General features: G+C 35.5%; 2 protein-coding genes across 2 annotated transcripts in view; both read left to right on the top strand.

The window, feature by feature from the left end:
- Positions 1-17,024, top strand: part of LOC308565024 (olfactory receptor 51B5-like) — a gene marked incomplete at both ends in the record, with an annotated part of 340,544 nt that overhangs the window by 76,820 nt on the left and 246,700 nt on the right. The window lies entirely within an intron of this gene.
- LOC308564899 (olfactory receptor 52A1) lies at positions 4,397-5,362 on the top strand (the record flags this gene model as incomplete). The annotated part of the gene is made up of 1 exon (XM_081153644.1): positions 4,397-5,362. The coding sequence occupies exon 1, from the start codon at positions 4,424-4,426 to the stop codon at positions 5,360-5,362; it is 939 nt and encodes a 312-aa protein (XP_081009770.1). The 5' UTR covers positions 4,397-4,423.

Raw genomic sequence — 17,024 nt, 5'->3', positions numbered from 1 at the left:
TTGAAAGCACTGAGTCCAGTGGAATCATGAAAAGGGGCTATGATATTTTGAATAGCCCAGTCTTTACATTTTTAAAATATATTTTTATTGATTTTTTCTTCTTCTTGTCAGTATGCTGTTAAGGGTGAGGTACAGAATGTAATCTGTGAAGAGACACACTATAATTCAAAACAACTATTTGAGTTATCTAATTTATGCAGACAGAAATATTGCAGACAGAAATATTGAGAATATGCAGACAGAAATATTGAGAATAGCCCGGCCGGGCTTGGCTCAGTGGTTGAGCATCGACCTAAGATCCATGCCCAGGTTGCGGGCTCCATCCCCAATGACTCTCTCATCATTGGTGTTTCTCTCTCTCTCTCCCTCTGCTGCCTTCTCTCTGAAATCAATAAAGATATATATGAAAAAAATTTAAAAAAAAAGAAATATTGAGAATATATGTGAGAATGAATATTCATGGTATGGGATAATGGTGGAAAGAATATAAAATTGGATCAGGCTGAGATTATTGATCTGGGCCCACTAAACAGAAATTCAGCATTTCTGTAGTAGCTCAAGGAGTTAGAAACTGTTCTAACGGTGTGTTTGTTTGTTTGACTGAAGCATGAACAGAAAAGGTGATCTGCAGTGTGTAAGTTAGAAATGTCAGACCTGCTTTGGTTTAATACAGAGGAACAGATTCAAAGGCTTTGTGAGATTGAAAAGTTAGAGTGGATTTTTCATTTCAGATCTACTCACCTACCCTGGAAGGGTCAGAGATATATTTTTTACCACAAAAGTTAGAAATTAATTTGTGAGCCAAGTCCCAACAACCTTGAAGAGCCCTCTGATCATTCTTCTCTGTAGGCCAGGTGTTACAGGGGGAACTATGGTATTGAATTGGAAAATCTAAATGCTAAGGAAGTTAATTAGATATGTTTTTATTGATTTTTAGAAAGAGAGGAAAGTAGAGGGGGAGAGAGAGAGAAACATCAATGTGTGAGAGAAACAGCGATCAGTTGTCTCCTGCATGCATCCTGATTGGGGATTGAACCTGCAATCTGGGCACATGCCCTGACAAGGAATCAGACTGGCGACCTTGCAGTGAGCAGGGTGATGTTCAACCAACTGAGCCACACCAGCCAGGGCTTAGTCTTTAATTTTTTAAGGTAGCTCAGAAGCTATTTGATAATGGTGATTATCTCCATGAAAATAATGTAAATTAGATAGTATTATTTATCTCATTATACATATGGAGAAACTAAATAATTTACAAAAATTTATCAAAATCACACAAAGAAGTTGCTTAAAAAATAAATAAAATGATGTATGTAAAACAATTAGCATAATTTCTTGTAGAATTTGCTCGATAAGCACTTATATTTTATTATAGTCATACTTTTCCAAATCTGATGAATGTGTGAATCCCACAGCCAGTTTTCACAATGCTTGATAATAATAGCTCTATATCCTAATTTTAAGTTCAAAAACATCATAATTAAAGTTATAAAGTAGAATTCAGGTGGAGGAACATGCCTATATTTAAAAAGACTTTAGTCCGGCCGGGGGTGGCTCAGTGGTAGAGCATTGACCTAGGATCCAGGCCATCAGGGTTTGATTCCCGGTCAGGACACGATTCCCGGTCAGGGCACATGCCTGGGCTGCAGGCTCGATCAATGACTCTCTCATCATTGATGTTTCTATCTCTCTCTCTCCCTCTTCTTTCCTCTCTCTGAAATCAATAAAGATATATTTATAAAAAAAAAAATAAAAAGACTTTAGATTTTTTTTTTTTTGCAAATGAAACTGGCAGAAAAATAACTCAGCTTATAAAAAAGAAAACTTTTCTATATTAATTTCTTTGCATTTAACCTGTGGGGAATAAGAAAAGGGGAGAGCAAGGAGATGACTACAAGTTGTAGAGATGATTTCATGCATATTAAGTTTGTATAAACCCAAAGGCCTTAATTAAAATCTGCTGGGTCCCTCATGGTTTTAGCTAATGGCTAGAAAATCTCTCATGCCATGTTCACAGCTCCTTCTCTATGCAGTCACTAGGGAACATTAAAATTGATGGCTAGCGGCTTTCCTCCTCAATTTGACCTTGATAAATGTATGCGGTGCCCCTGAATAATATGGACCTTGCTGTGAGCTCTGTTGGAGGATGAAAGCACCTACATGATCTCAAGCTAACTTCCAGAAGAGGAAGAGTGGCTGTATTGCCAAGACAGAAGAAAAGCATGATAGGCTGCCCCAGAGATGTCCACGTACTGGCAGATGGCCGCAGCAGCCAGTGCATTAGGGTTCATGACATTGACCGGGGGCTATTACAAAGGATGCAGATAGAAAGAAGAGACGTTGAAGAATATAAACGCAGGAGACAGGCCATCTGAGGAGAAAAGAGTTGATGTGTGATACACGATCAGTGATAGTGATATGAGGAATTGACAATAGTCTTCAGGCATCTGGCAAGAATAGAGGCACCTCCCAACTGCAATTGGTCAGTAAGTCTTATGTGTCCCAAGTTTATCCCCATAATTCTTCCTTACCAGCTTTTCCAATAATAACCCTTCATCCCACCAGTCCTGTACTCACAAATTCTCCTGCCTGCCATCTCACTCTCTGTTCTGCCAGGTAACGCTCACATCTCGCCTCTTTACTCTGGAATAAGTCAGATGCTGTGATTGTTCTTGAAGGATTTTTATTCCAATACTGATTATATTTGGGGAAATAAAATTTTACCCCTTTAGAAAAGTCAGTGATCTATGAATCAGGGTGTCATAGAATTAAGCAAAGAAGAGCAAACCTGTGGAAATCAAAGTACTGAGCTGACTTACTATTCTATCCTAACTATATGTCAGCCAAAAGAGCCTTCCCGTCACAGAAGGATGCCTACTGACTTGATTCCTTCACTTGAGGTTTAACTGTATAAACCACAGCTACTCTTCAATTACTGGCATATTCCACAACACTCAGTATACAATTAATAGATCATGAGTTTGCTGACATAAAATAACTTTACTGAAGAATTCACAAAAAGGTAAAATAACATATATTACCCTATTTTTCACAGAATCAAAAAAACACTTCTTTAATGTATGACTTGAGAATTTCTTACTTCTAAATATGTAATATGAAAAGTAATGGTTTTGATCAGAGAACTTTCATGTAAGTCATAAGAGCCCAAGTTTTCAGAAAATTCAGTCATCAAATCAAGAAGTGAATAAATTCTTTTCAGTTGCTCTATACCACTCTCCTGAAACATTTCTCATATCCTGACATCTGCCTTCTGTTTTCCATTTCTGTTTCTACATACAGCATTTGACTCCCTTTAAGAAACCTCCCTGTTTACCCTTTATTTTCTATTAATTTCTTATGCTTGAGCTCACAAAATGATACATGTGTTCCAAATTAATTATAGTTCATTAAGAATTTATGAGCCCAAATGTCCATATCTCATGCTAATGATAGCCCTGAACAGTTTAAACTCAAGAAACTAGCCCATACTCTGGCTAAGTTGCCCATTTACCCATTTCCTGACCTGAGTCATCAGTATGAGTCCTCTTGCCCTTATACACTGATGATATTTCTTTGCTTCCTAGAGATTTCTCTCCTCTCGGTATTCTATAGTATGTATTATAAAATTTGAGCAATTTTATGAAAACAACCTAATTTTAAGGATTTTTAGTTGCCAGAAATACAAGCAACATTAAATACAGTTTTACTACCAATGTAAAAAGTAGCAAGTAACATTGACCCCCAGATTGACATAACTGCATGGATTTGAATATTTTTTCTAAAACATTTTCTTTATATTATTTTGAAAGAACATTCACTCTTACATAGACACAGATATATATAATTATAAATATATTATGCTGTTGGGTATCAACTTTTACATCTCTATTCTCTTTCATAGGGAGTCTTTTAGATGAATATACTGGTTGGAGTCTGAGAATTTGCTGGTCTAAACCAACTGTCTCTTACGTAAAGACAAATGGAAATAAGAGTGTTAAGCTAGCTGCAATGTCAAATAGGGAGAGATTCATCAAACTCTGATTAAAATGCAATTCCCAAACAAAATAAACAAGTCTAATTTTTGTTGTTGTTGTTGTTCACAGGTCTGGAAAGGAAATGGTAGAAGGTCAGCAGTTTCTTCCTTGACCCAGTAGACTGTGCTGCTTCTGATGCAGTTGGCCTTCCAAGCACATAACATCTTATTGTGATTCAGTGCTGTGGACTCCCTTCCTGAAAACAGTAATATAATTCTATGGATCTGTATTTTCCCTTCAGTATATCACTGAGATGGATTATATGATCTTGGAGTTCTACTCCAAACACACAGGCTCAATAGGGTGACTTTGGGTAAAAATAGGAATTAGAAGAAGTACACTAGCCCTGACTAATTTCTTTTGTTTGCATCAGGAGGCCCAAAGATACTATGCTCATTTCCAACATCACTGTTTTCAGGCCTTCTATGTTGACACTAATCGGGATCCCAGGCTTAGAGTCTGTGCAGTGCTGGATTGGAATTCCATTCTGTGCCATGTATCTCATCGCTATAATTGGAAATTCCTTACTTCTGATCATCATCATATCAGAACGCAGCCTCCATGAGCCCATGTACATTTTCCTAGGCATGCTAGGAGTCACAGATATTGCACTTAGTACCAGCGTTGTGCCCAAGATGCTTGGAATTTTCTGGTTTCATCTACCACAGATTTATTTTGATGCCTGCCTGCTTCAGATGGGACTCATCCACACATTTCAGTGCATAGAGTCAGGCATCCTGATGGCCATGGCCATGGACCGTTATGTGGCCATCTGTTATCCACTAAGACATGCTGCCATCTTTACCCATCAGCGTGTCACCCAAATAGGGACTGTGGTAACCCTCAGGGCTGCCATTCTAGTAGCCCCATACCTCGTACTGATAAAATGCCGATTTCAGTTTTATCATACAACAGTCATATCCCACTCCTACTGTGAGCATATGGCCATTGTGAAACTGGTTGCAGAAAATGTCCAGCTTAACAAAATCTATGGTTTGTTTGTGGCCTTCGCTGTTGCAGGGTTTGATTTAATGCTCATCACATTGTCTTATACACAGATATTTATCACAGTTTTTCGTTTGCCTAAGAAGGAGGCTAGGTTGAAAACATTCAATACCTGCATTGCTCACATCTGTGTTTTCCTCCAGTTCTACCTCCTTGCCTTCTTCTCCTTCTTCACGCATAGATTTGGGTCTCATGTCCCCCCTTATATCCATATCCTCTTTTCTAGCATTTACTTGCTGATCCCTCCATTTCTCAATCCACTTGTCTATGGTGCAAAGACCAATCAGATCCGCATTCATGTCATAAAAATGTTTTGTTTATAAAATCCACTGTGATTAATATCTACCTGTCTTCCTATTTATGCAATAGTAGTGATCACTCAAAACAAACAACATGAAACTCATATTATTTGAGATAATTGAGCTTTTATTTAGTAGTTTTGTGAAATTTGCCAGGATGATAATTTTCAGATCACCATAGCCCATGACAGCCGTCAATCCATGGAGGTTGTGGATTCTGCCTTAGCAACGAGAGTAAGAAACATAGAAAGAGCAAAATAGTGAAATTATATTGTTTCCTTTTCTTTGTTTAGTCCCTGGTTGAACTTTCCTCCTCTAAGAATCCTCCAGGAGGATTCACAATAAGTCTAAAAATTTTAGCACATTTCCAGAGTCATTCTGGGAGATACAGTCACAAAAATCATGAGGTGTTCCATTTTACACATCAATATTTTTTCTGGTACCTTCACTATTTATTTTTTATTAATTCATCAAGTGTTGTAAAAAACTTACAATTGAAAATGTTGTTAGAGAATAGTAGCATAATGATGAATTTGACACGATGCTTAAGTTTCATGAGTTTGTTGCCTTTGCAGTCCTACATTTATGGGGGGGAGAAGCAGTAATAATACTCATAGAATGTGAGATTAACAAAGAGAATAAAGCATTGAAATCTAGCTTAAAGCAGTAGTCAGAAGAGCTGTATTTGTTTTGTTGTGTGTTTTAGTTAGGAAGCCTGATTTTTGAGGAATGATGAATGCATAAACAAACAAGTAAGGGCACCCCATGCCAGGGAGATGATAAAGGAGATTTAAACGAGAGAATTTGGTTTAAAGTAACTACACAGCTATTGTTGTTGATGTTGTTTTAAATGTAAGTGCAAAGTGTCCATCAATAGATGAATGAATATAGAAGATGTGATACATTTATATAATGGAATATTACTTAGCAATAAAAAAGAATAAAATCTTGCAATTTGAAACAACATGGATGGACCAAGATAGCATTATGCTAAGTGAAATAAGTCAGATATGGGAAGAAAAACACCATATGATTTTATTTATATGTGGAATCTAAAAAAGTAAAATAAACAAAAAACCAGACTCATAGAAACAAAGACTAAAGGGATGATTGTCAGAGGAGAGGGAGATGGGAGTATGGGTGGAAAATGTGAAGGGAAATACAGTCAATAATATTGTGATAAGTTTTCATCGTGACAAATGATGAATACTAGAATTAGTGGAGTGATCACATTGTAAGGTATAAAAATGTCAAATTACTATGTTGTACACTGGAAACTAATGTAACTAATATAATATGGTATACCAACTATACTTAAATTTTAAACAAACACATTTAATATAACAAAAATAGAAGAATGGCCATGGACACTGTGCAAGTTGTTCAACTTTATTCTGAAAGCTATACTGTGTCATTGAAAAGTTTTTCTCTATGAGAAAGGAGTGTGTGTGTGTGTGTGTGTTGTATGTATCTATTTGTGGCAACATATCTTCTCAGTGGTGGTAAAACATCATCTTTTTTATTTTTTTTTATTTTTTCTGTTTATTTGGTTGGTTTAATTGGTTTTGATCAGGTACTGTACGCCAATTAAATAGATATTAATTGATTGTGAGACATCTATGTTACAGAAGTAGGGCTGAAACTGTAGTGCTGATTATTTTTCCTTGAATCATTCCCTGGATAGCCATAAAACCAAGTTTTCTAATGGAAAGAATCTTAATAACCACGTAGTCCAGTGGTTCTTAATTATGCCTGAGTATTACAAACCCTGAAGAGCCATTTTTCTGGCAGAATTTTATTCGCAATAATCAGAAACTGGAACAATGCAAATCACCATCAATAAGTTAATGATAATCCTATTGTGATATATTTGTTAAGTGAAATATTACTCATCAGTGAAAATCAGCATATTGAGTAATGGAAGCCAGACACAATAAAATACATACTGTATGATTCCATTTATACAAATTTCTAGGGTAGACCAAGCTAATCTACTGTGGGAAAAACTAAATCATTGGTTTCTTGGGGCAGGAGAAGGAAGTGTTGACTATGAAGTAGCAAAAGGGAATTTAGAGAGAAGATGGCAATGTTCTCATATATTTTCTTTCTTTTTTTTTTTTTTAATGTTTCTTTATCTTTATTGTTGAGAATATTACAGATGTCCCCTTTTTATCCCCACTGGTCCCCTCCACCCCACATCCATCCCACACCCAGGCTTTCCCCATATCAATGTCTGTGTCCATGGGTTATGTTTATAAACATATAAGTTCTTTGATTAGTCTCTCCCTGCCCACACCCCCCTCCCTGCTTTCCCTCAACAGAGGTATGATTTTATCACCACTTGTATAACATAGAAGTTACAGTTGCCTTGATCAACATAGAAGTTACAGTTGCCTTGATCAACATAGAAGTTACAGTTGGTCTCTAAGCATCTAAGTGATGCTTTCAGAATGGTTAATAGTTCACTTATGATCCATTTGAATTATCATCACCCTTCTCTTCTCACTAATTTATCAACAGACATCTCTGTTTCTTGCTCTAGAGGAAACTGTATCACTATCTTTTACAAATCTATAAATGGCTACCACCCTCATAATCTTAATTCCTGTCTTAGAGATACTGATGTCCTTTACTGTTCAGAATACATGCTTCACATGTCTGCTTTACTGAATCTTCTCTTATCTTTTCTGTATTTAACAAATATCAATAAGGAAAAAATTTTTTTGGTAAGGGCATTTCCTACTGTTGAAGAATATATGCATTACTTAATAATTAATGTGGGGTCTGATGACTAGCCATTTGGGAAAGTAATAAAATGTAGTATTACTAAAAACCATGTGGAATTGTCATTCATGAGGATCTTCAAGGGAGATGTTATCTCCAGCAACGCATCATTTTCAACATCCTCACTCTCATCACCAAATTAGGAAAAAATAATAACATATATGCTACTATATAAAGAAAATTTTGTTTACTTTGTAGAACTTTCTCCCTCAATTTCTGAGGCCAAACTTGGTAAACACTTCATCTTCTTAAAGGATTTCTCCAAACATTCTAATTCAAAGCCATCTCCTGTCTTCTATACTGATAACTCTGAATTACTAATCTCATGACTCAATCTTTATAGCGTATATTCTTAAAGAAGTACTGTTTTGACATAAGTGTAAAACATATTAAGGCACATAGATAGATATTTGACAAACTAACTGGTATCAAATACATAAATATATAAGTTAATAGCTCTTAAATTTTAATCTTCAGCAGAAAATGTATAAGTAGATATAAAAGACTAGGTGAAGAACTTTACCTAGGGAAAAATGTGGTTTTGTTATTAACTAACTTTGAAGTCCTTACCGATATTTTAGAAATTCAAAATTTGTTCAAATGTGTAGTGGACTTAAAATAAAAATAAATTTCAATCTTCAAGGGTCATATGGCATCCAGTTCATAAAATCATATTGACCTTTTTTCTAACTTTCCAATAAAATGTATGCATACAAAATAATAAATATCAAACTATTAAAATATTTACAGTTCAACACATGGCTATAATTAGTTTATTTAAGCAAAGTGTTTTTCAAATCACTATGGTAAAAGACGAAATAAGCCAATAGAAAAAAGACATAGAATTTAAGTTGTCAGTACTTAGAAAAGCAATTGAAATGGCCAATAAATATTAAAAGATGTTCAATCTCATTTAAAATTAAATAATTACAAAGTTTTAAAAAAAGTAGGTCACATACAATTTTACATTTGTATTCAATTAGAAAATAAAATGTGATTATCCATTGTTGCCAAGAGTGTAAGATACTACACTTGCATGCTTTTAATATAGATAGATATGTTAGCAAAAGAGTTTTGGAGTCAAATATGTCAATATTATACAAATATTAAGTCACCATATATTTTAACACTGAAATCCTTATTTAGATTAGATGGAGGAATTGTTAAAATGTGTACTATCCTATAACTTCTATACCTTTGGTGGTTGTTAGCTTTTATTTGTTAATTGCATAGCAATAATAAAATGTTAATTTTGTAAAAATGTTTTATGGCTTTTCTCAAATGATGAGAGATCTCCTAATAACTGAAAAACTCTGTAGCTCTCTTCTTAAGTATCAGTATTTCCAAGAAACATTTTTGGAAATAGGTCACATAGCAAATATTTCAGTCTTTGTAGTCCACATATGGTCTCTGTCATGTACTTTCTTTGTGGTTGGTTTTTATAACCTTTCACAAATATAAAAAGCTTTCTTAACTCACAAAACTAGCATAAACAACTACAGGTAGGATATGGTCTGCAGTTCCATAGTTTGCTAAAACCTGATCTACACAAAAAAATAATGAGCACTACAATGAAAACATAAAAGATACTTATTTTGTTACTTAATTTCTTTAAAAGAAATTGACTTTTCTAAATTTGAAAAAATATAACAGTCCACAAAAGATTGCCATCATTTACATTGAAGTCATTAACAGGGGCTGCGTCCATATCTTTCACTGCACAGAACATTCACAGTTGTTCCCAGAACAACCTGTAACTATGAAATTGTATGCAATAAATGAAAAAAATATTTTCAGATAGTGTATTGCAGGAAGCTGTTCCATCCTTGCTGCTTGACACAGTCCTTCAAGGAGGAGACATCGGCACAGCCAGTCTCCATGGGACTTGGCGTATGGCAAGTCCCTCTTCCCATGCTTGTTCCCCTTCCTGACGCTCTGTGTCCTTACCCGAGTCACTGCACCAGAAAAGGACACTGCCCTCACTGGAAACTTTTCCCTAGCAGGGGAGTAGGGTAGAACTGGAAAAGACAATGATTCAGTAAAAGCCCCAAGGAGTATGGGAAAATCATGTGCCGCTTATTGAGGAACCCAGACTGTCAGCAGAAAGCTTAGGACTTGTTAGGCCCATTACCACAGGAAGTTCCCCACCGGGGGAGAGGCCGGGGTCCGGGCCCTGCTGACTCACAGCACAGGGCCATCCACAGGGAGGCCACCAGGGAGTTCCCACAAGGAATGTACTGCTGGGGGATGTTTATATTAATGGAAAACTCTGGGAATCCCCACAAGGAAAGAGCAGCCTAGGAAAGAGATTATTTCAATCTACACCTGAACCCTTATCATACACAGGATATTACAGTGAGGACGGACTGCTGCAGGGAATGTGAGCGGAGAGACCAAGGCAGGTGCCAGGCAGGCGGTCAGTCACCATGGCTGAAAACAGTCACGCGCAAGCTCCAGAGCCCTTCCTTAGGACTCGCATAACCTTCACATAGGAAAGCTGGCTTAGTTATTCTCCTCTCAGCTATGTGGTAGAGCAATAAAATAGTAACTTCTGAGTATAAATAACAAACTAGAGATTAACCTGTAGAATAGCCTGTAGAAATATAAACAATAGGTAAGACTAAAATTAACATACCTAAACAGATGTAAATTCTTTAGCAAAGGTCAGATAAGAAGGTACAATAGTTAACTGTGAAAGGTCAAAACAGAAACAGAACAAAGCATGATGTCATGTTGTTTAACCAGCATTAAAATCAAATAGTATAAAGATAGTTGTAACAAGGCAATAAAGGGAGACGCTGATTGTCCTGATGCTCTGAACGTTGTCTTATTGTCCTTCCTTCATTCTTTGCCAAGGCCGTCCACACCTTTGGGGACCCCTGGACCGCTGCGGCTGGACCCCTGCAGTGGACAACACATTTTATATTTATATTTATATTTATATTTATATTTATATTTATATTTATATTTATATTTATATTTATATTTATATTTATATTTATATTTATATTTATATTTATATTTATATTTATATTTATATTTATATTTATATTTATATTTATATATTTATATTTATATTTATATTTATATTTATATTTATATTTATATTTATATTTATATTTATATTTATATTTATATTTATATTATTATTTTTTTTTTTGGAAAATTATTCTTTCACAAAAAGAAGCACATGTGGTGAAATATACATCATCACCCAATTTCTCCTTGGATAGATTTTCCCAGACACTACCCAAAGAAGTAGAATACAAACTGAGAGCTTCAGTTGTGCTGAGTACAAGGAGGAGAATACACATTCTTTTCAACTGCACATGAAACATTTTCTAGGTTAGACCACATGATAGGATACAAAACAAGTCTCAATAAATTTAAGAATATTGAAATTATATCAAACATTTTCCTTAATCATAATTGTATGAAATAGAAATCAATCACAAGAAAAAACCCCTGAAAAATACTCAAAGACATGGAGGCTAAATAACATGTTACTAAACAATGAATGGTGGTTATCGAGTGTGCGTTTTCTTGTATTACAAGTAATTTGTGCTACAACTCTGTGATTTTCAAGATACTCTAAGTATACAACATTCTCATAGTGTACATCACCTTTGCTCTTAGTTAAACGATGCAAGACAAAACTCATTCAAACACTAAAAATAGACTTTTCCCGAAAGACTTTGAAGGAGCAAGTACAAATGCAGTGACTGTAGGTTCTTTCACAGAGAAATACATGCATTTCATCCCTTTGGAGTGAGTTTCCATCCTGGACTTAACACGCATTTAGTATTGTATAGAATGCTGATATCTTCTGGGCAGTTGTGTCATATAACAGCCTCTCACCAAAGAGCATGCACCAACATTCATTATTTGGATAACATCTCTGTTGGTAGCTTTGGGTGTGCTCAAACTTTGCCCAAATCCCGCTTCGTATGAATTAATTTCACAATGCTCAACCAAGGTGTTCACAATGAGCTGTTACTTGAAATCCGAAACATACACTGTTCCAATACTGGTTTGCTCTTCCTTTTACAAAGGCATTGGTTTCATGTTATGTATTGTAAAATACAAGCATTATTTCGAGGATGTTTCAATCTTTGAGTAAACACACAAGAGAATTCCTTTGAAGATTGCTCCTTGCTCTGTGATGTGTTATAAGGTAATGGTCTTTAGGGAAGGTGCTTGTTACTCCATGGTTTACACATTTTGTAGCTGTTTCAGTTTTAATCATGATTGTGCTCTAAAAAGTGTGTTTCACATATGCAGAGTGTGCATCTCTCCAGCAGTGTACAGAAAGGTTATACCTCTTTTAGGCAACTCAAAGCGAATTGAAACACTGAAACCTCATTCTTCTTCACAGTCTTTCTTATGAACTTGTGAAAATGTAAGGATTTCATTGATGACATGAAGTAATTCATGCATTAGCTCTCTGGAACCTATTGAAATGAACATTTGATAATACACAGTTGAATTTCACTGAAAAATGCCCCTGTTTTCTGGTTAGTTTTATCATCTAAAGGCACTAACTGTAAGAGTGTGGTTGAAGACATCTAGTGTGGGTTTCTTGGATTACAAGTAATTTGTGCTACAAATTCATGTTTTTCAAGATACTCTAAGTATACAACATTCTAAGAGTGTACATCACCTTTGCTCTTAGTTAAACGATGCAAGACAAAACTCAAACAAACAAACAAAAACAACAATGACTGGTTAACAAAGTGATCAAAGACGAAATCAAAAGATACCTCAAAACAAATGAAAATGAGAAAACAACAATCCAAAATCACTGTGAAAGCAGTCCTAAGAGAGAAACTCAGAGCAAGAAATAAGACAACCTCAAATAAGCAATCTAACTTTAAGCCCTGAAAAGGTAGCTCAGTTGGTTAAAGTGTCATTCCAGTACACCAAGGTTGTGGGTTCCATCCCTGGTCAAGGCACATACAGGAAGAAATCAATGAATGCATAAATTAGTGGAATAACAAATCAGTGTTTCTCTTTCTGTCTCCCTTCCTCTCTCTTTAATATCAACAAATAAAAATTTAAAAATATAAAACAATCTAACTTTACACTTAGAGCAACTAGAAAATAAAACAACAAAGTTCAAAGTGAGAAGAAAGCAAATATTAAAAATGAGATCATAAATAAAAGAAATAGAGTCTAAAAAATAACACAAAAGATTAGTGAAACCAAGAGCTAGTTCTTTGAAAAGATAAGATGTATAAACCGTTAACCAGACTCATCAAGGAAATAAGAGAGCAGACTCAAATAAATAAAATCAGCAATGAAAGAAGAGAAGTAACAACTGACACTACAGAAATGCAAAGGACTGTAAGAAAATATTATGAATAACTATATGTCAATAATTCGGACAATCTTCCAAAACTGAGTCAGGAAGAATCAGAAAATCTGAATAGACATATTAAAACATAAAATTAGACCAGTAATAATTTAAAAAACACACAAAACCTCCCAACAAATAAAAGTCCAGGACAGGGTGGCTTCACAGGTGAATTTTGTCATACATTCAAGGAAGAACTAACACCTATCCTTCTCAAACTATTCAAAAAAATTCAAGGGGAAGGAAGACTTCCAAGCTCATTTCACAAGGCCAGCATTATCCTAATTCCAAAACCAGATATAGAACTACAGAGAAAGAAAATTATAGGCCAATATCCCTGATGAACATATACACTAAAATCCTTGAAAAATATTAGCAAACCAAGTCTAGCAATACATTAAAAAGAGCTTACATCATGATCAAGTGAAATTTCTTCTGAGCATTAAGGTTGGTACAATACCCACAAATCAATAAATGTGATACACCACACGAATAAAATGAAGGATTAAAACTGCACGATCATACCAATAGCCATCCTGACATGTGTGAGGTATTCCCCATTGCAATTTTTATTTGCATTCCTCTGATGATTAGTGATGCTGAGCATGGTTTCATAGGTCTATCGGCCATCTGTATGTCCTCTTTGGAAAATGTCTCTTCAGGTCCTTTACCCATTTTAGATTGTTTGGGGTTTTTTTGGTGTTTGAGGGTGGTGATTTTCCCTGTGACAGCATTTCTAAGATGGCTTCAAGAAGAGTCATTGATATTCAGTTTGCCTAGCTTTTCCTTGTCAGGACGAGTCACTGTTCTGAGCTTATTACATGTCAGAGCTGAAAAAGAAGTCATTAAACATTTTTTTCAACGAAGTTTGTCATGTTAGCTTAGGTTTTCCAGAGGGAGATTGTTACTGCTTTGTGCTTCATCCTGGTCCAGGCCTCTTTTCCCTGCGATCTTATGTCTCCTCCCAAGGGGCCCATCAGCCTTCCAGAGGGATCTCCTAAATATTGAAATAGCTCAGTACAAAGCAACCATAACTACCAACTTAATCACACAGCCCTCACTGCCAGTGTCTACCAGTGTCATATTTTTTGAACATTCCCAGATATGCATATTGGTCTAGATGCTGCAGTGAAAATGATCATTGGAGGTTTTTTAAAAGAACATTAGTTATTTTTATCATCATCTACAATATATCATGGGTTGTGGGATAGAATTCAAGCTAAAGCATTTGAAAATAAAATGGAAAAGAACTATTTGTAAACATATAAATGACGAAACACATTTATAAGAGAAACGAAGGGGTTTTGTGGCATGAGATTTGGAGAAGGGGATCCAAATAAAATTTTAATATTTATCTAACTCATAACCAGAAACAATTTTGAAAAAACATATTTTAAGGTAGCAGCTGAACTAGTTGAAGGGTAGGTAATGACTATGAATAAACTCCCTCTGGTGGGTCAGAAGCCTTGGTAGCAAAGTAAAAAAATCTGTGAAATTCTTAAAAGACTGTGAAGGACATAGAGAAACATCAGACCTTCCTTCAGACTCTACTGAGAGTTTTCTTAACCTTCCTTCTGGTGTTCGTAACCTGATGAAGGAGATGACATGCGAATGAAAACCCGAACAGCACATGGTAAGAGCTCTAACAGAAATGAAGGTTTCATGGCTGCAGGACTGAGGTTTTAGAAACAGAGGAGGCAAGGATAATTCTGTGATGTCCTAATGGCTGGGTGTCGCCAACAAATAAGATAAAATTGGATGAAAGAGAGTCGGAGAACTTACTGAATTTGGTTTGGGGTATCTTTATGTGTTATTATTATAATGCCTTAGTATAAAATATATAATGAATTCAAAAGAGAAGGTATAGGAAATGCCACTGTGTTCCACTAGACTGTTCTACCCTGGGGTGGCGGGTTCCAGGCAAGGGGAAATGCTGACTGATTCAGAAACAAGCAAAATAACAAAGCTCGGGTGTGAGAAGGAATAAGGCACTTGTGTGGTTCACAAACAGATGGAATGGCATCGCCAACAGAAAATTAGAGAGGTCTGGGCAGGTACTCGGGCTGCCTGGCAGACTGTCAGCTGAAGATAACATAAAGAATAACCTTATTGAAAAAGTGCATTTCTCCAAAATTTCTTTCAAAATAAGCCTGAGAGAAAACAGAGAAGATTTTTGAGGTGGGAAGGGTCACTGTATTTGGGGGTAGTTCTCTGTAATTTCCTCTGTGTGCCACATTCTAGGGCTCTGACAGGAAGTTTCCCACATTAAGGAGAAGTCACTTTACTCCTTTTATCTTGTCACAGATGACATATTATGATCTTGTAAGTATTTCTTTTCTCTTGATATAGATAACATGTTACCGTCTTGTAAGTAAATTTATTAAAAACTAAGAGATGATTTAAAAATATTTACACATATTTATTGAGTGATTATGTTTGTTTGTAATCATAAGTAATGCTCCCTACCTAAAACTTTTATATTATGTTATATTAATATTTCAAGGTGGGTTAGCCTTTTGTGTGTTTGATTCTCCGAGAAGCAAACATAAGAGCAGAACTTGGCCAACCAAGTTTCCAAGTGGAAACAATCATTTGAGTATTTGCAAACAGGAGTTTGATAATACTTAAAAACTTTTCATACTTTGAATGGTCACTATTTGCAGATTTTGTCTTAAATTCCTACCTTTGTCTTGTGTTATAAACTTCATCTCTTATGTAGTAATTTCTACAACACTAAGTTTCTTTATTGTAGCTAAACTTAAGTTCTGAATTTTTCTGAATTATATTATGACTCATTTAACATTTTTAAACTCCTTACAAGGAAACACCTCATACTCACATAGGCCCAGAGTAGCATATGTTTGATAGTAGAATATGGATACCATAACAAGACTGCCCCCCCCCCACACACATTCATATTATTTAGTTTTAGACATCTATACAAGGAATCATTTCCATTAGGAATATTTATCAGTATATCTTGAGTTTTCACAACAGTGGCACTCAGGACCATGAATTGAGATCTTGGGAGCAATTATAAATTTAAAACCCTGTTAAGAGTGAAGGGCATATGCCAGAATTATGATGCTAGGAAGAAACTGGATGCTAGAAAGAACAATAGTGTTTAGTTATCAAAACTAAAGAAAGTGGTGAGAGCAAGAGTCTCAAGAAACTACTGCTGCTGAGATCAGTAGGACTGAATTGCACTTGCTTTGCCCTTCACTATCATTAGACAGGAAGGATGCCAGAAACCGAAGGAGGGCTGTCTGCAGCAGGGAGTCATGGCTTTGCAGAAAATAGACTAGGCTTATCAGCAACTAATGTCCTTATCTGCAGCAACTTTAAATCATTTGACAGCATGAAGAAATAAAATATTCCTTTTTTTTCTGTTTATATCCTTGTATTATGCTTTCCATCTTCAGATCTTCTAAAGGAGTTCATTGAAACTAGGGACAAATTTGCCCTTGACTGACAACAAGGCATTTATTGGCATTAATTTTTATAAGTTTGTTCTATGTTTTTGGGTTAGGAGATATTATTCTGAATTCC

Source organism: Miniopterus schreibersii (genome assembly GCF_964146895.1).
Source record: "Miniopterus schreibersii genome assembly, chromosome: 12".
Lineage (NCBI taxonomy): Eukaryota > Metazoa > Chordata > Mammalia > Chiroptera > Miniopteridae > Miniopterus > Miniopterus schreibersii.
This window is presented reverse-complemented; position numbering and strand designations above follow the sequence as displayed.